General features: G+C 35.5%; 3 protein-coding genes across 3 annotated transcripts in view; 2 read left to right on the top strand and 1 right to left on the bottom strand.

Moving 5' to 3' along the window:
- The first annotated feature begins 4,206 nt into the window (after window positions 1-4,206).
- On the top strand, window positions 4,207-8,578 carry LOC132159476 (calreticulin-like). The gene is made up of 9 exons (XM_059568997.1): window positions 4,207-4,402; window positions 5,079-5,180; window positions 5,316-5,519; window positions 5,644-5,738; window positions 5,820-6,029; window positions 6,143-6,256; window positions 6,937-7,080; window positions 7,838-7,930; window positions 8,074-8,578. Exons 1-9 carry the CDS (start codon window positions 4,312-4,314, stop codon window positions 8,275-8,277), a joined length of 1,257 nt encoding a protein of 418 aa, XP_059424980.1. The 5' UTR covers window positions 4,207-4,311; the 3' UTR covers window positions 8,278-8,578.
- A 649-nt stretch (window positions 8,579-9,227) lies between these two features.
- On the top strand, window positions 9,228-17,022 carry LOC132159473 (UV excision repair protein RAD23 homolog B-like). The gene is made up of 10 exons (XM_059568993.1): window positions 9,228-9,462; window positions 10,759-10,840; window positions 11,002-11,081; window positions 12,167-12,504; window positions 12,589-12,635; window positions 12,721-12,848; window positions 13,865-13,976; window positions 15,203-15,360; window positions 15,434-15,574; window positions 16,477-17,022. Exons 1-10 carry the CDS (start codon window positions 9,394-9,396, stop codon window positions 16,588-16,590), a joined length of 1,269 nt encoding a protein of 422 aa, XP_059424976.1. The 5' UTR covers window positions 9,228-9,393; the 3' UTR covers window positions 16,591-17,022.
- Window positions 12,382-21,930, bottom strand: part of LOC132159474 (ceramide synthase 2-like) — a 32,472-nt gene continuing 22,923 nt past the window's right edge. Inside the window, exon 12 of the mRNA XM_059568996.1 lies at window positions 12,382-12,517. Coding sequence (XP_059424979.1) covers window positions 12,516-12,517 — 2 coding nt within the window. The 3' untranslated portion in view covers window positions 12,382-12,515. The remainder of the gene's footprint in view (window positions 12,518-21,930) is intronic.

The raw sequence follows: 21,930 nt of genomic DNA, 5'->3' as shown, positions 1-21,930 counted from the left end.
ACGAACTCTTATTAAGGTCAACAAAATGGTGGATTTTCAAAAGTATGTGAAATATTGAAAGTCTGCGGCAAAGAATCTTTGCGAGAGTTTTACACACCGGTCTGTTATTGTGGAGACACCAAAATGTGACGCTGATAAAAAAAAAAGAAAACAAAAAAGTGATTGGTTGTTGGACATGTGAAACCACATGATTCTGTGATTGACTGTATCTAAAAACACTTGATCTGAAATCAATGAACGGATGACAGATTCTCTGTTTATGATGATGTTCTTGATGGGAGATTCAGAGACAGACTGAAGCTGAACAATCAAACTCGCCAAATCCCTGACAATCACAAAAAACCCACAACTGAAGATACTGGATATTATGAACTACAGAGCAACAATGTGAACAAGATTTTATTTCTCAGGGGGTTTGTTTCACAGATTTTATTGTTTAATCACCATGTGGTGTCACAGCATTATAGGAAGCATTAGGGGGCTGAGGAAAAGAGATACATTTTTAAAAAGTCAAAAATCATGTGCAAAGTTGTGCTGGCTGCTAGGGCTGGGTGATAAGGACAACAATAAAAAATAAAAAATGTTTAACATCCTCCCCGATGTTCTCCAATTAAATGATTTTTATATTAAAGGCTATGAAGACAGATATAGTGAATATCACTATGTACAGTACTGTAGGCCATGCTATATATTATGTGTCTAGTAAATTGTCCCTAGTGTTACGTGCTTAGGGATGTTTAGGCTGCATCCGAAAACTTAGGCAGGTGACTTGCTGCCTCGCTGTCGTATCAGTCAATGACTTTGCAGGCAGCGTTTTTGCCTGAAGTCACCTCATTAAACTGATTTCGGACAGGCTTCTGAGGCAGTGTAATGGTTTAAAGATCTACGGCAAAATATAGAGAGCTTTGGTGATAACTAAGTGGATATTTCATAACTGCAGTATTAATTTCTCGCTGGAAATGACATAAAAAGTGGAAAGCGTTGATCAGAAACATACATTTACACACAAACTGACCACCGACCGCAACTTTCAGACGCCATCTTTATTTTTTGGCTTAACTCTCACGGAATGGAACGCAAAGGATTGTGGGATATCAAAGGCAGCGAAGGATACATCTATGCTGCCTTCAAAAACCGGCCAGATGAAGGCATCTCAGGAGACAGGAAATGAAGCTGATATTGAATTCGGACGTGCCTTGATGCCTCACGACCTTGGAATGCGACCTCCGAAGGCAGCATTTTTCAGTTTTCGGATGCAGCCATTGTATGTGTGTTTGTTTTTCATATGTTTCTCTTTTCGTTGTCTTTTTGCCTCCCTCTTACTGTCACTCTAACAGGCCACTGCTGATTTGCTGTTTTGCCTGTCAATCATCATTTTTTAGTTCTATGTAAAATAGGTATTTTAACTTTATGTGACTCTTGTCTCTTGTTTTTATCATTTCATTCAGTGATATTGCTGACAGGTGCCTGAACTGGTTTAAAGTTCCCCTTCTCAATCCCTAGATTGTTAACAGCCAAAGAAGGGTCGTAACACTAGCAATAATTGTGGCCAAACAAGTAAATATATGTAACCAGTTTAACTGTATTTGCGGTAACATCTGAAATGAGTCATACCACTGAATTATCTGAGAAGTTAAAGTAAATACGCTAGAAAACTGCAACTTCATGATGATACTGTTATGCTGTTTGTGTTCAGCTCCTTCTCCCATTTTACTGTTTACATTGACTATCACTCTAGTATATAGACTAACACAATCGGATACAATTATTTATTACAGTATACTGATAACTGAAGATTCATTTCGATGTAAGAGATGACTGGTTAAATTGGAATGATTTCCTATTGAATTGCCACCAACTGAATGCAATGGTGAAACTATTTAAAATCTAGTGGATTAATACACAAACTCGATCATAATGCACAATGTAATGTATTTTGAGGTGCAGCTTGTCATATTATTGGATTGTTTCACTAGATTACTGTAAACCGGTTACCTCAGCTGAACATGTTCATAAAATTTGTGTTGTATTTATACAACACAAATTTATACAACACTAACTAATATATACTAATATATATATATATATTTCTCTCTTTTTTTTTTGCTTTTAGTCTCATAAAACTAGTGAGATAAGGCTGTAGTAGTATTGGCAGTGGCTGTGTCCGAAATGACATACTCAATGAGTTGGCACTTAATTTCATTAAGTACGTTCTTCTAGAGTACGTACTCTACAGCCAAATCTCGTTAAGTATGAACGTGATCTGGACTTCATCGGCCAGTTGTTGACGTTAACGCGATCTACGAACTTATTAGCTTTGATTTGAAAGAAAACAGCACATCCTTGTGGTGCGGCTGATACAGAAGATGTAGGCAATTTGAGTGATGTGGAGAGACACAGAGGAGACTACTGACAAAGGAATTGTTGAATAAAGTCATTATTTTTGTTTTATTCACGTACAAAAAGTATTGTCGTCGCTTCATAATGTTACGGTTGAACCACTGATGGCAGATGGACTATTCTGACGATGTATTTCATATTTTTCTGGACCTTGATAGTGTATTTTACTTGGCAGTTAATGGGACAGTCTCAAAACTCCCAGTATTCATCCAAAATATCCTAAATTATGTTCCAAAGATGAACAAAGCTTTAATGGGTTTGGAACAACAAGGGGATAAGTGATTAATGACAAAATTTTCATTTTCGGGGTGGAGTAACCTTTTAAGTTCCGTATCAGTTACAAAATATTATTACTTACCTATTCGGCTGTTAAGTGATGACGTAAGAAGCGCTGTTTCCGGGACCAAGCTTCAACCCGCTTCACTTGAGAATACGACCTCAGCAGCTGTTTATGAGCACTGTTTATTCATATTAATCATTTAAGCTAAATGTTTTCAAACTTACGGTGTACACTACAGTGTCCATGCTCACAGCGTCCCAAACACAAATAATTTATATATATATATTTTATATTTATATTTTCATTGTCTGGCTATCTGGGACTTGGGTATGGAGTTAAAGGTTAGGATTATAACTTTCTCTGTAGTTTTATATCACATTGTGAGTTTATATTAGCACCTAGGATAGCAAAGTCCACTAAAGGAGGTAGAGCTTTTTCACATTTGGCTCCCAAACTCTGGAATAGCCTTCCTGATAATGTTCGGGGTTCAGACACACTCTCTCTGCTTAAATCTAGATTAAAAACACATCTCTTTCGCCAAGCATTCAAATAATTCATCTAATAATCTTTGACTGCAGTTATATCTGATCAAATGCGCATTATTATTCTTTAGCTGGGGTTGAACAAATACATTTTTACTTTATTGGAGCAGCAGCAATGCTAATTATGTCTCTACTTGTTTCTCTGTTTTTGCCAAGCTTCATTCTGGATCCAGAACACCTGAGAAGAGATGATGCAACCCCTCAGAGGACCTCAGATGATGCCAACCCTGAAACAACATACAGAACTAACAAAAGTTTGATTTACAACATATTATAATTGCTGTTAATAGTGCTAATCGACTGTTTGATCACGTCTTTATTTGCTTTAACATATACATACATCAGAAGTTTAATGTTATTTTTTTTTATCATATATTAATCATCATTTATTTTCCAAGGCTTTATATAGTAATCTGCTAGTAATAGCAATTTATTACTAGTGATAGCAATAAAGTTTTCTCACTCTGAGATTCGAGTCTTAGTCTGTTTTATTAAATTTTTTAGCTATGTAGTGCTTGAATTTTGGGCTCACCAGTGCCACATATCTTTACATTAAAGCATTAATGACCATATTCTTTTTTTTTCTTACAATAAAACATTGTTTTTATTTTTAAAATAATTACCCAATTATTATTTTTGTACTGGTGCACGGTAATGTTTTGGAGAAAACCACAAATACATATTCTATAACATAATTAGCCTACTATTTTTAATTATTGGATTATTATTAGGCTGTTAAATAATACAATTATAAGCAGCATACACACACATTTTAACATTATCACATTAACGTCCTTTACATTTAATAATGTCATTTTTCTAGTTTTCTATCGCAAGAAGAATCTCACTATACTTGTTTTTATTTCTACACACTTCCTTCTCGTTCACGTCACGTGCTTCGCAGAAGCCCCGCCCACGGCGCTGACTCCTCACTCGTGGTCTCTTCTGATTGGCTGCGCTACCGGCCAATGGTCCTCAGCCATCTGTGCAGGAACACTACCCAGCCATATTTCACTGACCATTAGCTCCAGCGCCATTCATTACTATATCAGGATCTTCTTCTATTATAGATCCTCTAACAGTGCAGAGATGCGGATCGCTGCTGCAGTGTGCTTTATATATGCTCTGGCTTTCACTGCGCATGCAGATGTGTATTTTAAAGAACAATTTCTGGACGGAGGTAAATGTCACGTCTTTGATCGTCATCAGATAGCATTGTCAGTGTTTTATTGAGATTAAAGTGTTTCTTGAAAATGTCAAAATCATGTATTTTTATCATGTATTGAGTAAGTTAACTTTAATGCATTTCTGCGATCAAAGCCTGTTTTATCATTTCGCCAGTGGCACTCTCATTTGCATCCTAAACTGTGTTATACAACTTACAAGTCATGCTAAGAATCCATGATTTGTGCAAATGAGTCAGATTTTTGTCAAAATGCGTACTTAATCGTGGATTTAGAGAAACGGAAAATATATGAGTCAAAAGGTTTTGGTTTCAGTTCGCTTTTTAGACTATTAAACGGTTGTTGTAAATGCAGGTTTTGAGGTACCAGTGATTCATGTCTTTTGTTTTTAACTTATTTGCATAATTTAAATGATAATATAGTCGAAATTATATCTGACAGTAAAATTCCAGTTTGTAAATATTTTCATATGGCTGTGAAACAATACATGGTCAATGTAAAAAAAAAAGTCAATAGACCTAATATCCTGAATATATATATACATATACAGCAAAAATCTTAATTGTGTCAAATAAAAATGTCCAGTATTGACTGATATGGTATTTCCATTATCGACTGATCCAAATAAAATTCCTACTATTATTGTAAACACCTAATTAAACTTGTCTCCAGATGGTTGGAAAAGCCGATGGGTCGAATCCCAACACAAATCCGACTATGGCCAGTGGAAACTGACCTCAGGGAAATTCTACGGCGATTCTGAGCTTGATAAAGGTCAGAGGTCATGCTGCCTTTCACCAGCACTATATTGCTTATGCAAATGTCTTAATTTGAAAAGAAAATACAACTCATTGCAAGTCAATGTGTGATGCACTTCAGATAATGCAATGTTTTTTTCTCCCTTTCAAGGTTTGCAAACAAGTCAAGATGCCCGGTTTTATGCTCTATCCAGTCGCTTTGACTCATTTAGTAATGAGGGTAAACCGCTTGTCATCCAGTTCACTGTGAAACATGAGCAAAAGATTGACTGTGGCGGTGGGTATGTGAAAATCTTTCCCGCCGACCTGGACCAGGCTAATATGCACGGCGAATCGCAGTACTACATCATGTTCGGTAAGTCGTGATTGGTCACTTTCTTTCACCAAGAAAAGCATTGATTTAGTGGAACATGAAATCCAAACTGATAGCATTTGCTTTCACAATTTTTGTGTCATTTTCACTTTGACCTTCCTCTTAGGACCCGACATCTGTGGCTACAGCACCAAGAAAGTTCACGTCATTTTCAACTACAAAGGCCAGAACCACCTAATCAAGAAGGACATCAAATGCAAAGTATGTTTTACTAATGTAATTAAAATATCTCAAGATTAAATCGCAGCTGTTGCATTTAATTTCTTCCACTTGCACATTCAGGACGATGAACTCACTCACCTGTATACGCTGATCCTGCGGCCAGACCAGACGTATGAAGTCAAAATTGACAATGAGAAAGTAGAATCGGGTTCTCTGGAGGAAGACTGGGATTTCCTTCCCCCAAAAAAGATCAAGGATCCCGAGGCCAAGAAGCCAGAGGACTGGGATGACCGGGCAAAAATCGACGATCCTGAAGACACCAAACCTGAGGTGCATTTTCATTTGTCAGAGCAACTAGACAGTGTGCAGAAATCCTTGCAATATTTAAAAAAATAGAATTGTTCTTCGACTTTATTCCAATGGTGCTTTAACTTTATATTTAGGATTGGGACAAACCTGAGAACATCCCTGATCCTGATGCCAAGAAACCAGACGATTGGGATGAAGACATGGATGGAGAATGGGAACCTGCAATGATCCCGAACCCAGAGTACAAGGTACAAAATGAGAGCCCTCACATAGAAGTTCCTAATATTTCAAGACCTATCAAACATGAAGCTATAAGGTGCTTTAACATGGTCAGATTCGTCTAGTTTGACGGTTTTGGACGTTACACCACTTTAGAGTAGTCCTTTCTGCATGGTAGACTTCAAGAAGAAGGTTTTGGGTTTAATACCAAGTAGATGTGGACTTTCTAGTAGTTTTTAAGAGTGAGTAATGTTATCAGAGATGTTATCAAGTAGTAGATCCTAATATTTCAAGATCTACCAAACATAAAGCCGCAAAGTGCTTCAAATTGATTGTATTCGTCTAGTTTTGAGGTTTTAAGTCCAATGTGGGTATCTTGGAGACCAGTTAAAACCACTTTAGACTGGTCTTTTTTTGTATGGTAAACTGCCAGAAGGTGGTTTAGGGTTCAGTACCAAGTAGGCGCAAAGATCATCCAATTCAGACTGGTCTAGTTTTAGACCTTGGGAGACCTGCTAAAACCAATTTAGATTGGTTTCGGTCCCCAATATTTTTGGACTTTTAAGAAGTTTTTGATAAGAAATAATACAGCAGGTTGTTTCACATGGTCCATTTCTACTATATTTTCAAAACTAACTTCTCAATCAGAGAGATTGTTGATTGCACAAACCAGTTTTTCCAACCGGCTAACAAAGCTGTGTTTACGTAGGGCGAGTGGAAACCAAAACAGATCGACAACCCCAACTACAAAGGCACCTGGATTCACCCTGAAATTGACAACCCAGAATACTCTCCAGATGACTCCATTTACAAATTTGATAACATTGGCATTCTGGGACTGGATCTTTGGCAGGTATGGTTTGGATTGGCGTACCGTTAAACCAACATCGTAAATAAAGTTCATTTGTAGGTTTTAAGAAGTCGGGAAGTCGTGGTTAGAGAGTGGGACTCGCAATCGAAGGGTTGTGAGTTTGAGTCTCGGGCCGGCAGGAATTGTGGGTGGGGGGAGTGCATGTACAGTGCTCTCTCCACCCTCAATACCACGACTTAGGTGCCCTGGAGCAAGGCATCGAACCCCCAACTACTCCCCGGGCGCCGAAGCATAAATGGCTGCCCACTGCTCCGGGTGTGTGCGCTCACAGTGTGTGTGTGTTCACTGCTCTGTGTGTGTGCACTTCGGATGGGTTAAATGCAGAGCACGAATTCTGAGAATGGGTCACCATACTTGGCTGAATGTCATTTCACTTTTTTTTTTTAAACACTCTGTTTGGTTCTCTCTGGTGACCAGTCCACCAGGATTACACAATTTTTCCAGAATTTCATGGAACACCAAATTTAAATTTTTAGGTGTGACATACAATAGTTGTACATTGAAGAAAAAAAGAAACAAAATGCAGAAAGCATGTTTATTTTTGTGATTTACAAAATTCTGACACACAACATCGTTATTTAAATTTTATTGTTAGTATAAAAATAAGAAAGTAAATTATAATGGAGCTCACAGGTTTTTTCTTCGTGTCACACAAACATATCAGTAACGTTATGTAGTACTGCAGGTAAGGTTTTTTTTGTGTGATTAGTGTTAAGTTATCTTTTGACCTTTCTTACAGGTGAAAACTGGAACAATTTTTGATAACTTTCTGATCACTGATGACGTTGAGGAGGCCGAAAAATTTGGTACAGAAACGTGGGGAGCAACAAAGGTAATTATGCCTGTTAACAAGATGTTACAAATAATAACTTAGTTATTTAATTTCATTGATCAGTTCTTACATTTGTTTATGCATTGTAAACATTTAAAATTAACCATAAATAACGATGGAATGATGTTATTTTTACGTTTCAGGGACCAGAAAAGAAAATGAAGGACCAGCAGGAAGAGGAAGAACGGAAGAAGAGTGAAGAGGAGGAAAAGAGCAAGAAGGATGTTGATACTGAGGAAGATGAGGAGGATGAGGCAGATGAGGAAGAGCACACAGAAGAACCTCCTGAGGAGGAAGAGGAGGAAGAGGAGGGTGAGGACGATACGCTCCCCAAAGATGAGTTGTGAAGAGGAGTTTCCTTCTGAATGAGCAGATCTGACGTCTTTCTGATGTCTCTCTTTATATATGTGGTGTGAATTTTTGGCCCTGCCCCTTTCTAGAAACATGTCACATGCCGTAACTCGGATTTCTTTTGGTTTTGCTGCTAGAAGCCCACCCCCGCCCAACACATTTATAGTATGACCTGATAAACTTAAGATTAATTAATGTTTGGGTTTCTGTTCTGTCTTCAGTCGCGCAAGAGAAAAGTTCTGATGTATCATTTATTGGATTTGCACTTTTTTTTAAATAAAATGATTTATTTTTAAATGCTCGTCTGGCTCATATTTTGTGGATGTTTAATTGTCCTAATTTTTGGTTGAAAGTGAATGTTCACTTCTGTACTGCCAGTACTTAAAATAATCGAATATTATTCCTAAAAAAAAAAAAAAGCACAATAAGCTATATATATATATGTACATTTATCATATTTTGTGGCTTCATTTTAATAGTAAGATTTTTAGTCATTTTATTATGTTTTTGTCATTCTTAACAGATTCTGTTGTTTTAAATGTCTATAACTGATTTTAAATCAATATGTTTGTTGAAAATGATAGTATTTTTTTGTGGTCTCTAACAAGCTTGTTTTTCGCTGACCCTGACAGCAAATCTACAAAAAATATTTTTTGAGTGTTTGTTCATTTGCAATAGGTCTAAAGAACCTTTCCTATCAGATGTCAAAAAGACTTTGATTAGATGTCTTTAAGATGTTTATGATTTAGATTGTATGTAAAACTAGCATCTTAAAGACGTCTGTCAGATGTCTGTACACCGATGCTTTCCAGATCAAGCTATCTTTAACAGACATATTGCAGACGTACTTGTGCTATCTAGGACCCAGTGAAGCTAGTTCTGAGGAACGCTCTAGAAATTTGTTTCTTTGGTAGAAACAAACCTTCATAAGACTCTTATGGGTCACTGTACGTCCATGTATCCATGTGTCTTGTCCAATTCAGCAAGTAGATGGCGTCTTCCCACAACACAGGCATCTCATCCCTCCAGAAGATAGCTGAGTCACATCTCCACGCGCGCTCACTGAAGACACTCACGAGGCTGTATTTCGCGGGGTGTCGCGCTCAAACAAGATGCTGACGATCACTCTAAAGACCCTCCAGCAGCAGACGTTCAAAGTGCAGATCGACGAGGAGCTGACGGTGAGTGTGCGCGTCTGTGCCCGTGTAAACACGCCAGCGAGCAGGCGTGACGCGCTGGGAGACGCCGCGGCCTCCGGCGGCTTGCCGCGCGTGGAGCAGTCGTTGTCATTGTACAATTTTACATTATAAACGGTGACGTCACAGAGCCGCGCATTCTAACGGCTGTTAATTTGAAAATAACGGTCGCGTTGTTTACTTTAAAGGTCTGTTTTCACTCTCGTCTTGTGGCAAGCCGTTTTAACACCTATTCGATTAAACTAACTAGTCTTGTTAATGTTACTTGTTACTTATCTTAATTGCCAGCAAGTAGTCCAATAGTGATAAGTACATACTGGCTATTTTACTGATAACTATTAATTACTCATTCTAGAACTGTAGTTATCCCAATAGTTAGTCAATAATGCTAATTCATTAAACACTAGGACTTGTCACTATTCCACTAATTATTGCGTTGTTACTAGGTAGAAAATGCAATTTTTTGTCATTAAACTCTTTGGGGGTTAGTTAACTATACACTACCAACTTGTTATTGCTTGTACCTCTATAGTTTTACTATTTTACTATAGAGCCAAATATGTATGTTACTTTTATTTATACCAGTAGTTACTAGTATGTATTCTAGCTTTACTAATCAGTTTTCATTAGATACTAGTAATTCAAAAAAAAGTATGTATGCCAACTTTGACTAGTAGAATTTATTTTCTCAAAGGCCTTTTTTTTTATAAGAAATGAATGGGTACTTTATAGTTCGATAAATCTTAATAGAACAATTAAAAATGCTACTAATAATTGGAATACACAGTAGTGTATGCTAGTTAGTTTTTATGAATGAATAATAAAACAGCTTGCCATGCTTCTTGTTTTCCTAGAATGACAATGCATTGCTGGTATGCATTGCATTTATGTTATGATCTGTTATTGTTTAAAACTTATTTTTATGCAGTCAGATGAATGTATCTTGGTCATTGAAATATCTAGTTTTTTTTTTTAAATGTGTTCTTTTGTAATGAGTATTTGAATTAATTTAGTGGGGAATTATTTTATGTTTCCAGATAATGCAGTATCATTCTGACTGTGTTTGAGCAAAGCAACGAGATGAAATGGCTTCATAATTCAACATATGCCCATATGAATCCATTGCTTTGGTTCTTGAAGATAGTTTGGGAAGCACATGACAATTAGTTGCCTGCTTTCGTAATCATACAGTTCTTGAGTCTTATTTTGTCCTTGAAAGCACAATCTTGAATTGTAAAGATATTTCTGATGAAATTCTGTTCTTGTTCAATGACAATACAGGTAAAGGCTCTAAAAGAGAAGATAGAGGAAGAAAAGGGGCAAGATGCTTTTCCAGCTGTCGGTCAAAAGCTAATCTATGCAGGTCCGTTTCTTTGGAGATTTGTTATTTCTGCCATTGCAAAGCTTATATATTATAATTACTGCCAAATTTTACTTTTCGCATGCACCATATCCTTCTTCAGTTTTAATAATATGCTCTTAGATTAATGAAATTGTGTTTGTGTTTTTCTTCATTAAATGCAGGCAAGATTTTGAATGACGATATACCTCTAAAAGAATACAAGATAGATGAGAAGAACTTTGTCGTGGTGATGGTTACAAAGGTATGGCTGTTTTATCTCTCACAAATCTCTCATCGATTTTAGGATGTTGCATAAAAAAGCACTGGATGGGAGTGCCAAGATATGCATTAAATCTTAAAATGCACATACGTTAACCTATGCACATAAAACAATTAAAAACACTTTTGAGGGGATAATTTTTTTATCCAATAAGAAAATATTTCCATTAACTACTGTATGTTGGAATCACATTTAGGGGGTTTATTCGCAACAATTTTCAACAAAAAAACAAATCTGAAAACTTATGTCTTTCAGCAATTCATTGACTTGAACATGGCCTTTTTGGGGCCTGAATATGCAACATTTTAAAACAGGTTTCAAAGTGCAAGTTTTTGAAAACGATACCATCTCTGTTCAATGATACCTCACAAGCAATTTGTACGTATTTTATGAGGTGGCTAATTCATTCAATTTTTGCGACAGGTAGGTTTAGGACTGAAGTTAGGGGTCTTTGAACAAATTTGCCACCTCGAAAATACGTAGGAATTGCCGTTAAAATTGTATTGGTAAACTACGAAAATGGCAATTTTTTTTTGTAAAGGTGCGATTTCAGTGACGGGTAGGTTTATGGCCTGAAATGCATAATAATATATATTAAGTCATTTTCGTGGATCCGTGTTAATGAGGATCATTTTAACAATGTTGTCATCTATACACAAAACATTTTTAGTACAAACATTTTTGTGTAAACGTACCCTTACCGAATAAATTCCACGATGCACAACAAAAAACTGATTTGGTGTAATTACTTCCCAGAACATTGTCACAAGATTGTGTTCACAAACATCAGACAAACAAATGCAAGACAACATGACTGCGATTGTTATTGCATCTGCGCACAAGTTTATTTTGTAGTAAAAAGAGCCAAAGTGCTTTCACCATTTGCTGCAACTTGTCCATTTCCCAGGAAGTGACGTTTTTGTTGTCTTGAACACGTTTCTTTATTAGCATATGATTTATTAGAAATTTCATTTCTAGTTATTCGCAACTTTGGTTAGAAATAGTGTTAGAGTTCATAAGCAGGTTTCTATAGTTCTCTGTGCAGTTGTGTTTCTTTTTTGCTACAGCCCAAATCTGCAGCACCTCCAGAAGCTCCTGCTCCCGAGCCAGCAGCTGCCGCTACAGTTAGCGCAACTGTCAACGAAACACCTGCACATCAGCCCTCGACTCCTGCTGCGCCTCCTGCTGTCTCCACAGTGCCTATATCGACCTCCACTCCTGCTCCCGCTCCCATAGAACCAGCGGCATCAGCGGAGCCACCCGTGCCGCCCATCACAGCGCCCCCTGCTGCCTCGGAGGCTGCGGCAGAAAAGCCTGAGCCTGTTAGCGTGACTCCCACTCCCATCTCAGAAGAAGAGAAACAGGAAGCCCAAGAGGAGCAGGCCATTGCCCAACCAGAGGCCAGGTATGGCCACATCCTAAAAAAATAAATAAAAAAAAATCGCTCAAAAAAATGAAAATTCCTCAATTTTTCATCTGTTTTGTTCAGCATTACAGATGAATTTGGTATTTTAGAAGCAGCTGCGTCCATACTAGGTATGTTTGGGTTTTCGGTTTAGTTATAAACCAGGAAAAGATCAAAGAAATTGACTTTAACGTCTGTCGCCTTTCGTTTCTTTAGTTACAGGTCAAGCGTATGAGAATTTGGTGACGGAAATCATGTCAATGGGCTACGAGAGAGAACAGGTGATTTCCGCCTTACGAGCAAGTTTCAACAATCCGGACAGAGCTGTGGAGTATCTGCTTATGGTGAGAGTTACTAATGTACTTACTATAGTAAAGCTGCAAAAAGCCAGGAACTAGTTTTATTCAACATGAAATGACATTTGCAACCTATTTTATTTTGTAATGTGACAAATTTCTCAGTGAAACAGGGACTTTTATAGATATTTGCACTTTGCAACTCTTTAATATTGTACATTTGCTTGAAGTAAGCTTACTTAATATATTGTTTGGATAATTGCTCAACTTTTAAGATAGTAAGACGACTTAGACAACCCCCCCCCCCAAAAAAAAGTAAGAAAAGAACAACTTTGTCCAAACTTTGTATATACATAATCAATACTAAAATGTATTTTTATATTAAATTAAGTATTTAAATGACATACAGTTTTTTAAACGCATACTAAATTACTAAAATTACTACATATTGCATTTTTTTTATCAGTTAACAATAATAAATAATTTATATAAATTATTTGTAATTATTTAAATACATTTTTAAATATTAATATTAACACAAATCACATCAAATAATCACCAAACAAAGTTGCATATATATATATATATATATATATATATATATATATATATATATATATATAAATTATAAACCACTATAAATAACATTAGCAATAATTATGATAACATTAATACTAAATACATTTTAATCACAGATTAATTATTTAAATACATATTAAGTTATCAATATTGATGCTGTAATACACTTATTTCATTTTATTGATGCTGTCAAATAATCATGTAAAATTACTTAAATATAAATGTTTATTAACCCTATTATAATTTATGATTAATTACAAATTTTAATTAATAATGAAAAATACATTTAATAAATAATGACACTAAGTCAAGTTTAATTTGATTCTTTAATTTTGTCTTTTTATTTAGAATATCACTAATGAATTGTGCACATAATTAATGAATATTAATAAAGACAATGTGGTCATCCTTGCTTTCACGTTGACTTGGAATTGTGCCTTGTTTAAGCCACACAAATGAAGGAGCTTTTAATGTCTGTTCCTCAGGGTATTCCCACAGAACCCGAGCAGCCACCACAGGAAGTAGTGCAGCCCACGCCAGTGTCCAACCCCACCCCTCCAGCACCACAGCGACCTCAGCCACCACCTGCTACAGCCGGTGAGTGGACATTTGTTCACGACGTGTGGAAATAGACGCCCATTTGCCCTGCAGCTGCCGTCTTCTTCCTAATTCGCTGAACCGTTGTTTTTCGGTAGCACAGCTGCAGGCGCAGTCTTTATTTACACTCATGGGCATCGCTGGCGTTCTGTTCATTAGGCAAATAAGGAAGCGTAAAGGTCAATATCTCAATAAAATCTGACCCCAAATTAGTGTTAATGAGTGAATGTGAACTTTGGACTTAAAGGTGATGTTCATAAATTTTGCAGTGCTAATGTGTTGAGAGTAAATTTGACCCACATTTGATTTCTACACTGTTTGATACACTGGTTAAAATATTTTACTTGCCTAAATTTGGTGACTTTTTCTCATTTTGGGTTATGAATGTGTGTGCAAACACATAGATGTGTTTTGGAAAGGCTGGACAAATTTAGGTGGTGTTGGGGTCCAATTGACTCCCATTGGTTTCCATGCACTTTGGCACAAAAAAAAAAAAAAGAAGGGGAAAAGTTAGAGGGAAAAAACATAAAACCATTGTTGTAGCTTCACAAAGAATAAAATATGAGATGCATAAACAGGTTTACTCAAAATTAAACACTTTCTTCATTATGAGTTTTAAATTCAAATGTTCTGTGAAATTATATTTGTGAGTCGTTGTTTTTTGGATCTCAATTATTAATTGCTTTGACATGAATAAAAAATGGCAAAAACACACAGCAAAATTACTGAAACTGACAAAAATGTAAATGACAAAAAAAAATCAAAATATTAATAAACACTTTAGTAGTACTTCACTCATTTACACTATAGTACAAACAAATGTAGATAATAATTGTGCTTAGTGTATAGTCACTTGCACCATAACTGGTCAAAATATAAAAAAATTAATTAACAGATTTTCAATCAGTTTTTTTATATGTATATATATTATTATAGTATATTATTATTATACATTTAAAAAGACAGCAAAATTACTTTTTTTAAATAAGTGTAAGTATTTAATTTGAGTTCAGCTTAAACTAAATGAAAATTAGAAATGAAATGGTTTAAGTTAACGTTACACTATTATGTTTTTTTTATGTTGGGTTGAGTTTTGACTAATTTCATGGAAACCACAGACAGCATAAAGTGTAAATGTAAATATATTCAAAAAGCATTAGTGTTTTTTGTGTTGCATTTTTACTTTCATAATATATATATATATATATATATATATATAGGTACAGGTGTGGAGTCGGGGGCGGCGCAGACCTTGGTGAACCCGCTGGAGTTCCTGAGGAACCAGCCACAGTTCCAGCAGATGCGTCAGATCATCCAGCAGAACCCTGCACTGCTGCCAGCGCTCCTGCAGCAACTCGGCCGCGACAACCCACAGCTCCTGCAGGTGGGTGGAGCTTAGAGCGGAGCCGCTGCGATTGGACGCACAATACTGAACCTGCGCTTCATTTTCTGTGCAGCAAATCACGCAGCATCAGGAGCGATTCGTGCAGATGCTGAACGAGCCACACGCAGGTGAAGCTGGAGCTGCTGAAGCTCCCAGCGCACCACAGACCAACTACATCCAGGTCACGCCGCAGGAGAAGGAGGCCATCGAGAGGGTACGCTAACAACGTTTGGTTTGAAGACAAAGTATCATTTCTGTGATACTAGGCACAACGTTTAGTTTTACTACATACCATTTGGTCACGTTGGTGTTATAATAGTCACACAAGAAAAAAAAAAAAATTAAATTGTTTTTAAAACTGTTTTAAATTAAAATTAAATACTTCTAAACCTATCAACTTTTAATTAAAGTCCAATAAAGTCCATTTTAATTTACAGAATTCAAAGTGAAACAGAAAAAAAAAAATATATATATATATATATATATATATATATATAATATATATATATATATAGATATATATACACACACACACACACACATATATATATATATATATATATATATATATATATATATATATATAATTGCTAATGTGTGCGTGTGTATAAAATTATTAATTTGGTAATATCATATTAAAACATTGCAGTAATTGTAATTTAATTTAACATTAAATTATCTGATTTTGAAATGTTTTATAACATTTGCATAATTCTTGTTTTTTATTGTTGAACTCTAATTGTTATGTAGAAAATAATGTATAATAAATTTTTTGTCTGTTGATGATTTTTTTATTATATTTTATTATAATTCAGTTAACTTTTATTTTAATTTAATGTTTATATTGATAATTACTCAGCTTTTAAAGTCATTTATAATGTGAATCTTAACTTTTTTTCATAAAATAAACCTTATATAATTACATATACACATACAAAATTACATTTTATCTATTACAAAATGTCAGGGTTAACAAAAAGTCTTACTTTGAATAATATAAACTAACTTGCATATTTTTCATATTTTAATTTTAATAATGAATTAAAAATAATTGAATGAACAGTTATTTCACACAAAATGTTTTAACATTTTATAAAATTGAGTTATGTTTTCTAGTTAAAAGCTCTGGGGTTTCCAGAGGGACTCGTCATCCAAGCCTACTTTGCCTGCGAGAAGAACGAAAACCTCGCTGCGAACTTCCTGCTCCAGCAGACCTTTGACGATGAGTGAACGTTAACCGTTTAGACGCGACGACACTCTGAGAATGGCAACGGAGAGAATGCAAGCGCTAGGCCACATGTTGCGTGCGTGTGTGTGTGTGTGCGTTAAAGTGAATTGGACGTCGACTGGTCTTCCATGATGATTTTCATGGAGTTTAAGCTGAAGCCATTATGTGACGTTATTATCAGCACAGCTAATTTTTTTTTTTTTTTTGGTAGATATAGCCAATCCCTTACGATGAGGTGTCCGTTGTCTGTCTGGTTTCTGCTGCTATCTTTGCTGTGTGCTTCGAGGGAGGTTTTATTTATCACAGTGAAACCCTGCCGAAAAACACTCAAGGTCATCGCTCATTTCTTACAATTGTTTGTCGGTATTAAAATTGAGACATTTCAGACGAAGTAGATGCCAAATTTAATTTGTTAACAATGAAAACAAGCCTTTGATGGAGTTTCAAAACGTACCATTTTTGTTGCATTTTCTCCATTGGAATATTTGGAATATTGTCTACTTATGCCATGTAAAATCATATTTAGTGTTTACTTTTCTTTCATTGTTAGCCTCTACCGTGTGAAATACAACGTTTATGCAGTGGATGTCACCAAACTACTTTTCAACTCATCTGTTCCCCTAAATCAAACCATTAATATTAAAAATAAACCACATTTTCTGCACTGCATGGGTATGTTAGTATCTTTAAACCCATGTTTAAAATAAGAACTGTCGATAACGTCTACAATCAGGACTTTCTGATTTAAAGAAAAACAGCATCGATAGTTGATATGTGATAATCTAGTTGGCTCATTAACTAGATGTTATTTTCAAGTTTATTTCTGTTTCTGATGGGCCTTACCAAAAAGGTACTGGTAGACATTGCTTTCCACAGTATAGGGGAATAAAACGCAATGAACGTTGCTTTTAAAACGTCAACGGTTTAGTTACAGTTGACAGATGACGGTAGCTATTGGATTCCACAGTATTTTTCCCCAATACTATACTATGGAAACTATAATATACTACTGTCAGCTGTAACCAAAAAGGTGATGGTAGCCATTGGCTTACATAGAGTTTTTCTCCATACTATGGAAGTCAGTGGCTACCGTCAACTATTTGGTTACAGCTGACAGTAGTATATTATAGTTTCCATATTATAGTATTGGGGAAAAATACTGTGGAATCCAATTTCTACCGTTATCTGTCAACTGTAACTAAACCGTTGACGGTAGCCATTGAATTCCATAGTGTTTTATTTTCCGTACTATGGAGGGCGATACCTACCATCAACTGTAACCAAAAAGGTGATGGTAGCCATTGGCTTACATAGTGTTTTTCTCCATACTATGGAAGTCAGTGGCTACCGTCAACTATTTGGTTACAGCTGACTGTAGTATATTATAGTTTCCATAGTATAGTATTGGGGAAAAATACTGTGGAATCCAGTGGCTACCGTCATCTGTCAACTGTTACTAAACTGACTTTCAAAGTATTTTTCTCCATACTATGGAAGTCAATAGCTACCGTCAACTGTAACCAAACAGTTAACAATAGACATTACCGTCCATAGTATGGAAAAAAAAAAAAAACACTATAGAACTCAATGGCTACCGACAACTGTTTGGTTACCAACATTCTTTTTTTATTTCATTCTTAATTTAAATTTTTTGTTGAAATATCCCTTTATTAACTCTAAAGTTCTCAGTAGAATCAGTTCAGTATGCAGTAGAAACTGAATGATCGGTGGTTTTGAATGGAGCCCAAAATGCTGCAACAATCGTAGGTAATTTATGTGGTGACTGAATGTGGTCGAGTGTCTCAGCGGGTCTCGAAAACCTCCTAAAAATATGCATTGTAATTTGAATATTTGTACATACCGGTATTCGAGTGAAGGAAAAAAAAACAGTGTTGTCTTGGACTCTGTTGCATACTTAAGACAGTGCCAAACATAATTAGAAACTGGAAATGAATGAAATTACAGAGCTAGCTGCAGTGCTTGAAGTGGATGCAGAATGCATATATTTTTTATATAAATGATGTGTCCTGCTCCTATAGTCTAGTTTTGAGTGAAAAATGCTGGAAGGGTATTTTTATCGAGTACGTTAAAAAATCTATAGGTGTTCTGACAGGTACAGGCAAGACTAAGCATCCTGTTTACACTAGGTGATACAGTTTTGGTTCATTTCAGCATTTTATATTCATTTTTCTTCTTGGGGGATTTGATGTGTGGAGAAAGTGAACATGGAGGTGGTTGGTCTTAAATGCAACAGCACACGAAGGTTTGCTGAGTGATTTATGAATGTATTGTTTCAGTGGTGTGTGAAATAAATTGCTTTTAAAAAGCTTCAATGAAGTCTCCAAATGGATATAGTTTCTAAATTCCCAAGAAGTATACTTTAAAAAAAATACTATGGTATTAAGAAATTTCAATACACATACGGTAGTCTTTACAATGTACTTCAATGACTTCTTTATTACTATAAAATTCATGTTAACCAGATTGTTTTTTAAGTCACTTGTGAGAACGTTTATGATGTCATCTACTGGTGAATAAATTATATTTTACAATGTATTTAAATAGAAAGCAGCTATTTTAAATAGTAAGAATATTTCTCAATTTTACAGTTTTTGATGTACAGGCTTGGTGAGCTTTTTTAAAAACATTAAAAATCACACTGCTGTGCTGAAATACGTTTGACTGATAGAGTATTTTAAATGAAATAATTATTTACAAAGTTTAATATTAGCAGTTACTAACATTTAGTGTTTACAAATCTGAGCAAGATAAAATAATAATGCAAGTCAATAAAATTAATTTATTAAATAATTTAAAATTGTAGATTAAACAACAACTACAATAATAATGATAATAACAAAATCTAAAGTTGTGGAGAACACAGAGCATGCATCAAGTAAACATTCCTGAAATCATATAAAATGTATTTTATAATTCATTATATATTCATTATATACAGGAATAAAGTACATTTAACATAGGAAATAGTTATTTTAAATTGTACCACATATATATTAGGGGTGTAACGATACGCAAAAATCACGGTTCGGTACGTACCTTGGTTTTAAAGTCACTGTTCGGTTCATTTTCGGTACAGTAAGGGAAAGAAATGCTAACATTAAACTGCAGGTTGTTCATTACTATAAACTTTTTTTAACAATTTGTTTACATATTATTTTTAAATACTTTTTAATAAAATATATATAAAATTAAAAAAGAATAAGAAATAAAATACTGCTGCAAAGTTCTCCACTAAATAAAATACTCTCAGTCTCAAACCAATATCACATAATAAAATATAATGAAAAATATAAATAAATAACTATGATTACAGTGCAGCATTACCAATCCCAGCTTGTAGGCCTGCTCATATTTAAAATATATATATAAATTTTCCAAAGTGTAAAGTGCAACATCAACAGTTTCAGTTTTTAGACCTGCTCAGATTTCGTTATTGCGTTGGATCGATCGGAATTAAGAGCAAAGGTCTGTTTAAATGCCTACGGGAGCTGCGTTTGAATTACAATCGTTTTTTTCCTAGTTGTAGTGATGTTCACACTCCCGTGATGCCTTTTGAAAACCTTAGGCCGGTGACACACTGGCATATTGCACCTGTCAAACATAGTCTATTTTGCCGTCAATGTTGACGGTGTCCTTTATCAGTAGGCTTTATATTTATGCTCAACATGAAGTATAGATATTGTTGTTGTGAAGACAAGATCCTGGTCTGTCGGCGCCTCGGCGGCCTCCCTCTATATCACCTACAATAGCAGCAGCGCGTCACAGAAAGACACAGAAAACGCGAAGCAGCCGCCACGCTCCTGACACGCAGCAGAAACGCCACGCTCACGCCACACAGCCAGTGTGTCACCGGCCTTAGAATCAGCTGCAGGGCGGGATTTGCGCTGAACGCGGAGACTTCCGCCACTTAATATGTTCATTTGGAAACACGAAAATGTACCTATGTTCCACACACAAAATATTGCATTCGGTCATTCGGTCCACACGTGCACCGTACCGAAAGCCTTGTACCGAAACGGTCCGGTACGAATACACGTACCGTTACACCCCTTATATATATATATATATATGCAAATACAGTACACAAAATAATTTCTTGCTATATCATGTTGAACACTATTACCCTGATTTCATTGTGTTCAACATGATATAGCAAGAAATAAGAAATATTGCCATAAAATATAACAGTTGCATTATCTATAAAGAATTTGGTTTACTGTGTGTTTTACTGCTGAACACATTAAATTCATAAAGTAAGCTCTTTTAGGCCTATCTTTTTATTTACTTTGTGTACTGTTTTTGCACTAAAGACTTGAAAATCACATACCATTCAAAACAACTGATATAATTAATCATATAAATATGATTATATAATAAGATAATAATTGTAACAGAGTTTTTTTGTTTTTGTTTTTTTTTTCAAAAAGAAGCATATAATTCACTTGCTTGGTGAGAGTATCGCGTTGATTGCTGAGGTAAAAAAAAAAAAAAGAAAACAGGTAACGTTACAATCTGAAGACTTCTTGTGACAAAAATGAACAAATCAATTACGTAATAATTAATAAAGCCAAGGTAGTTCAACAGTGTATGTTGTTTAAACAAAAACATTATATGAAGAAATCTTCTATTGTAAAACACGTCTCCTCTCCTTGACAGCAAATGATTGACATGACACTAGGCTTCTTAAATTCCCTGCCACGGAAAAGGCAAAACAGCGCCCCGAAATCTACGCGTGGCCACAAATATATTGCATCCATAGTGTTAATCACTACCATAGAGAATGAATGGGAAAAGTTAAGGGAAGTTAAGCTCAACTAAGACCGGGGTTCGATTCCCCAACAGGGAGAATAGCAATCTTTTGAAAACCCATTTCCTTTTCATTGGGTTTGAGACATTTTTTTCCCATCTAGCAAGAAGTAGGTACCTCTGTCAGGACAACTAAAGTCAAAGATGACTGAAAATTAGCATAGAGTTTTGGATTGGTAGTATTGTTCTTTTCTGGGAAAGAACTCCCTGCACATCCACGCAGACTACCATAGATAAACTAAATCTTTCTTAGTTCCTAAGCTCTGGTCCAAATTCTTGTTCTGTCCAAGTCAATACCACAACAAAAAACAAGGGGTAGATGTTGGGCAACTGGACATGTCTAACCTATATGTAGGGTATATTACTTTGGGAGTACTGTTTTTTACTGCTTTTGAGAATTGTGTGGTATGATCTTGTCACATAATGAAATCTGAAGTTTGAATGTTGGACTTTCAGTATTACTACACTATAACTGTAAACAGTCTGGTTGGTTGTTCATATTGCAAAGGATTATG

This window comes from Carassius carassius, chromosome 16, assembly GCF_963082965.1.
Source record: "Carassius carassius chromosome 16, fCarCar2.1, whole genome shotgun sequence".
Classification (NCBI taxonomy): domain Eukaryota; kingdom Metazoa; phylum Chordata; class Actinopteri; order Cypriniformes; family Cyprinidae; genus Carassius; species Carassius carassius.
The sequence above is the reverse complement of the archived record's forward strand: the minus strand, read 5'-3'. Positions and strand labels throughout refer to the sequence as shown.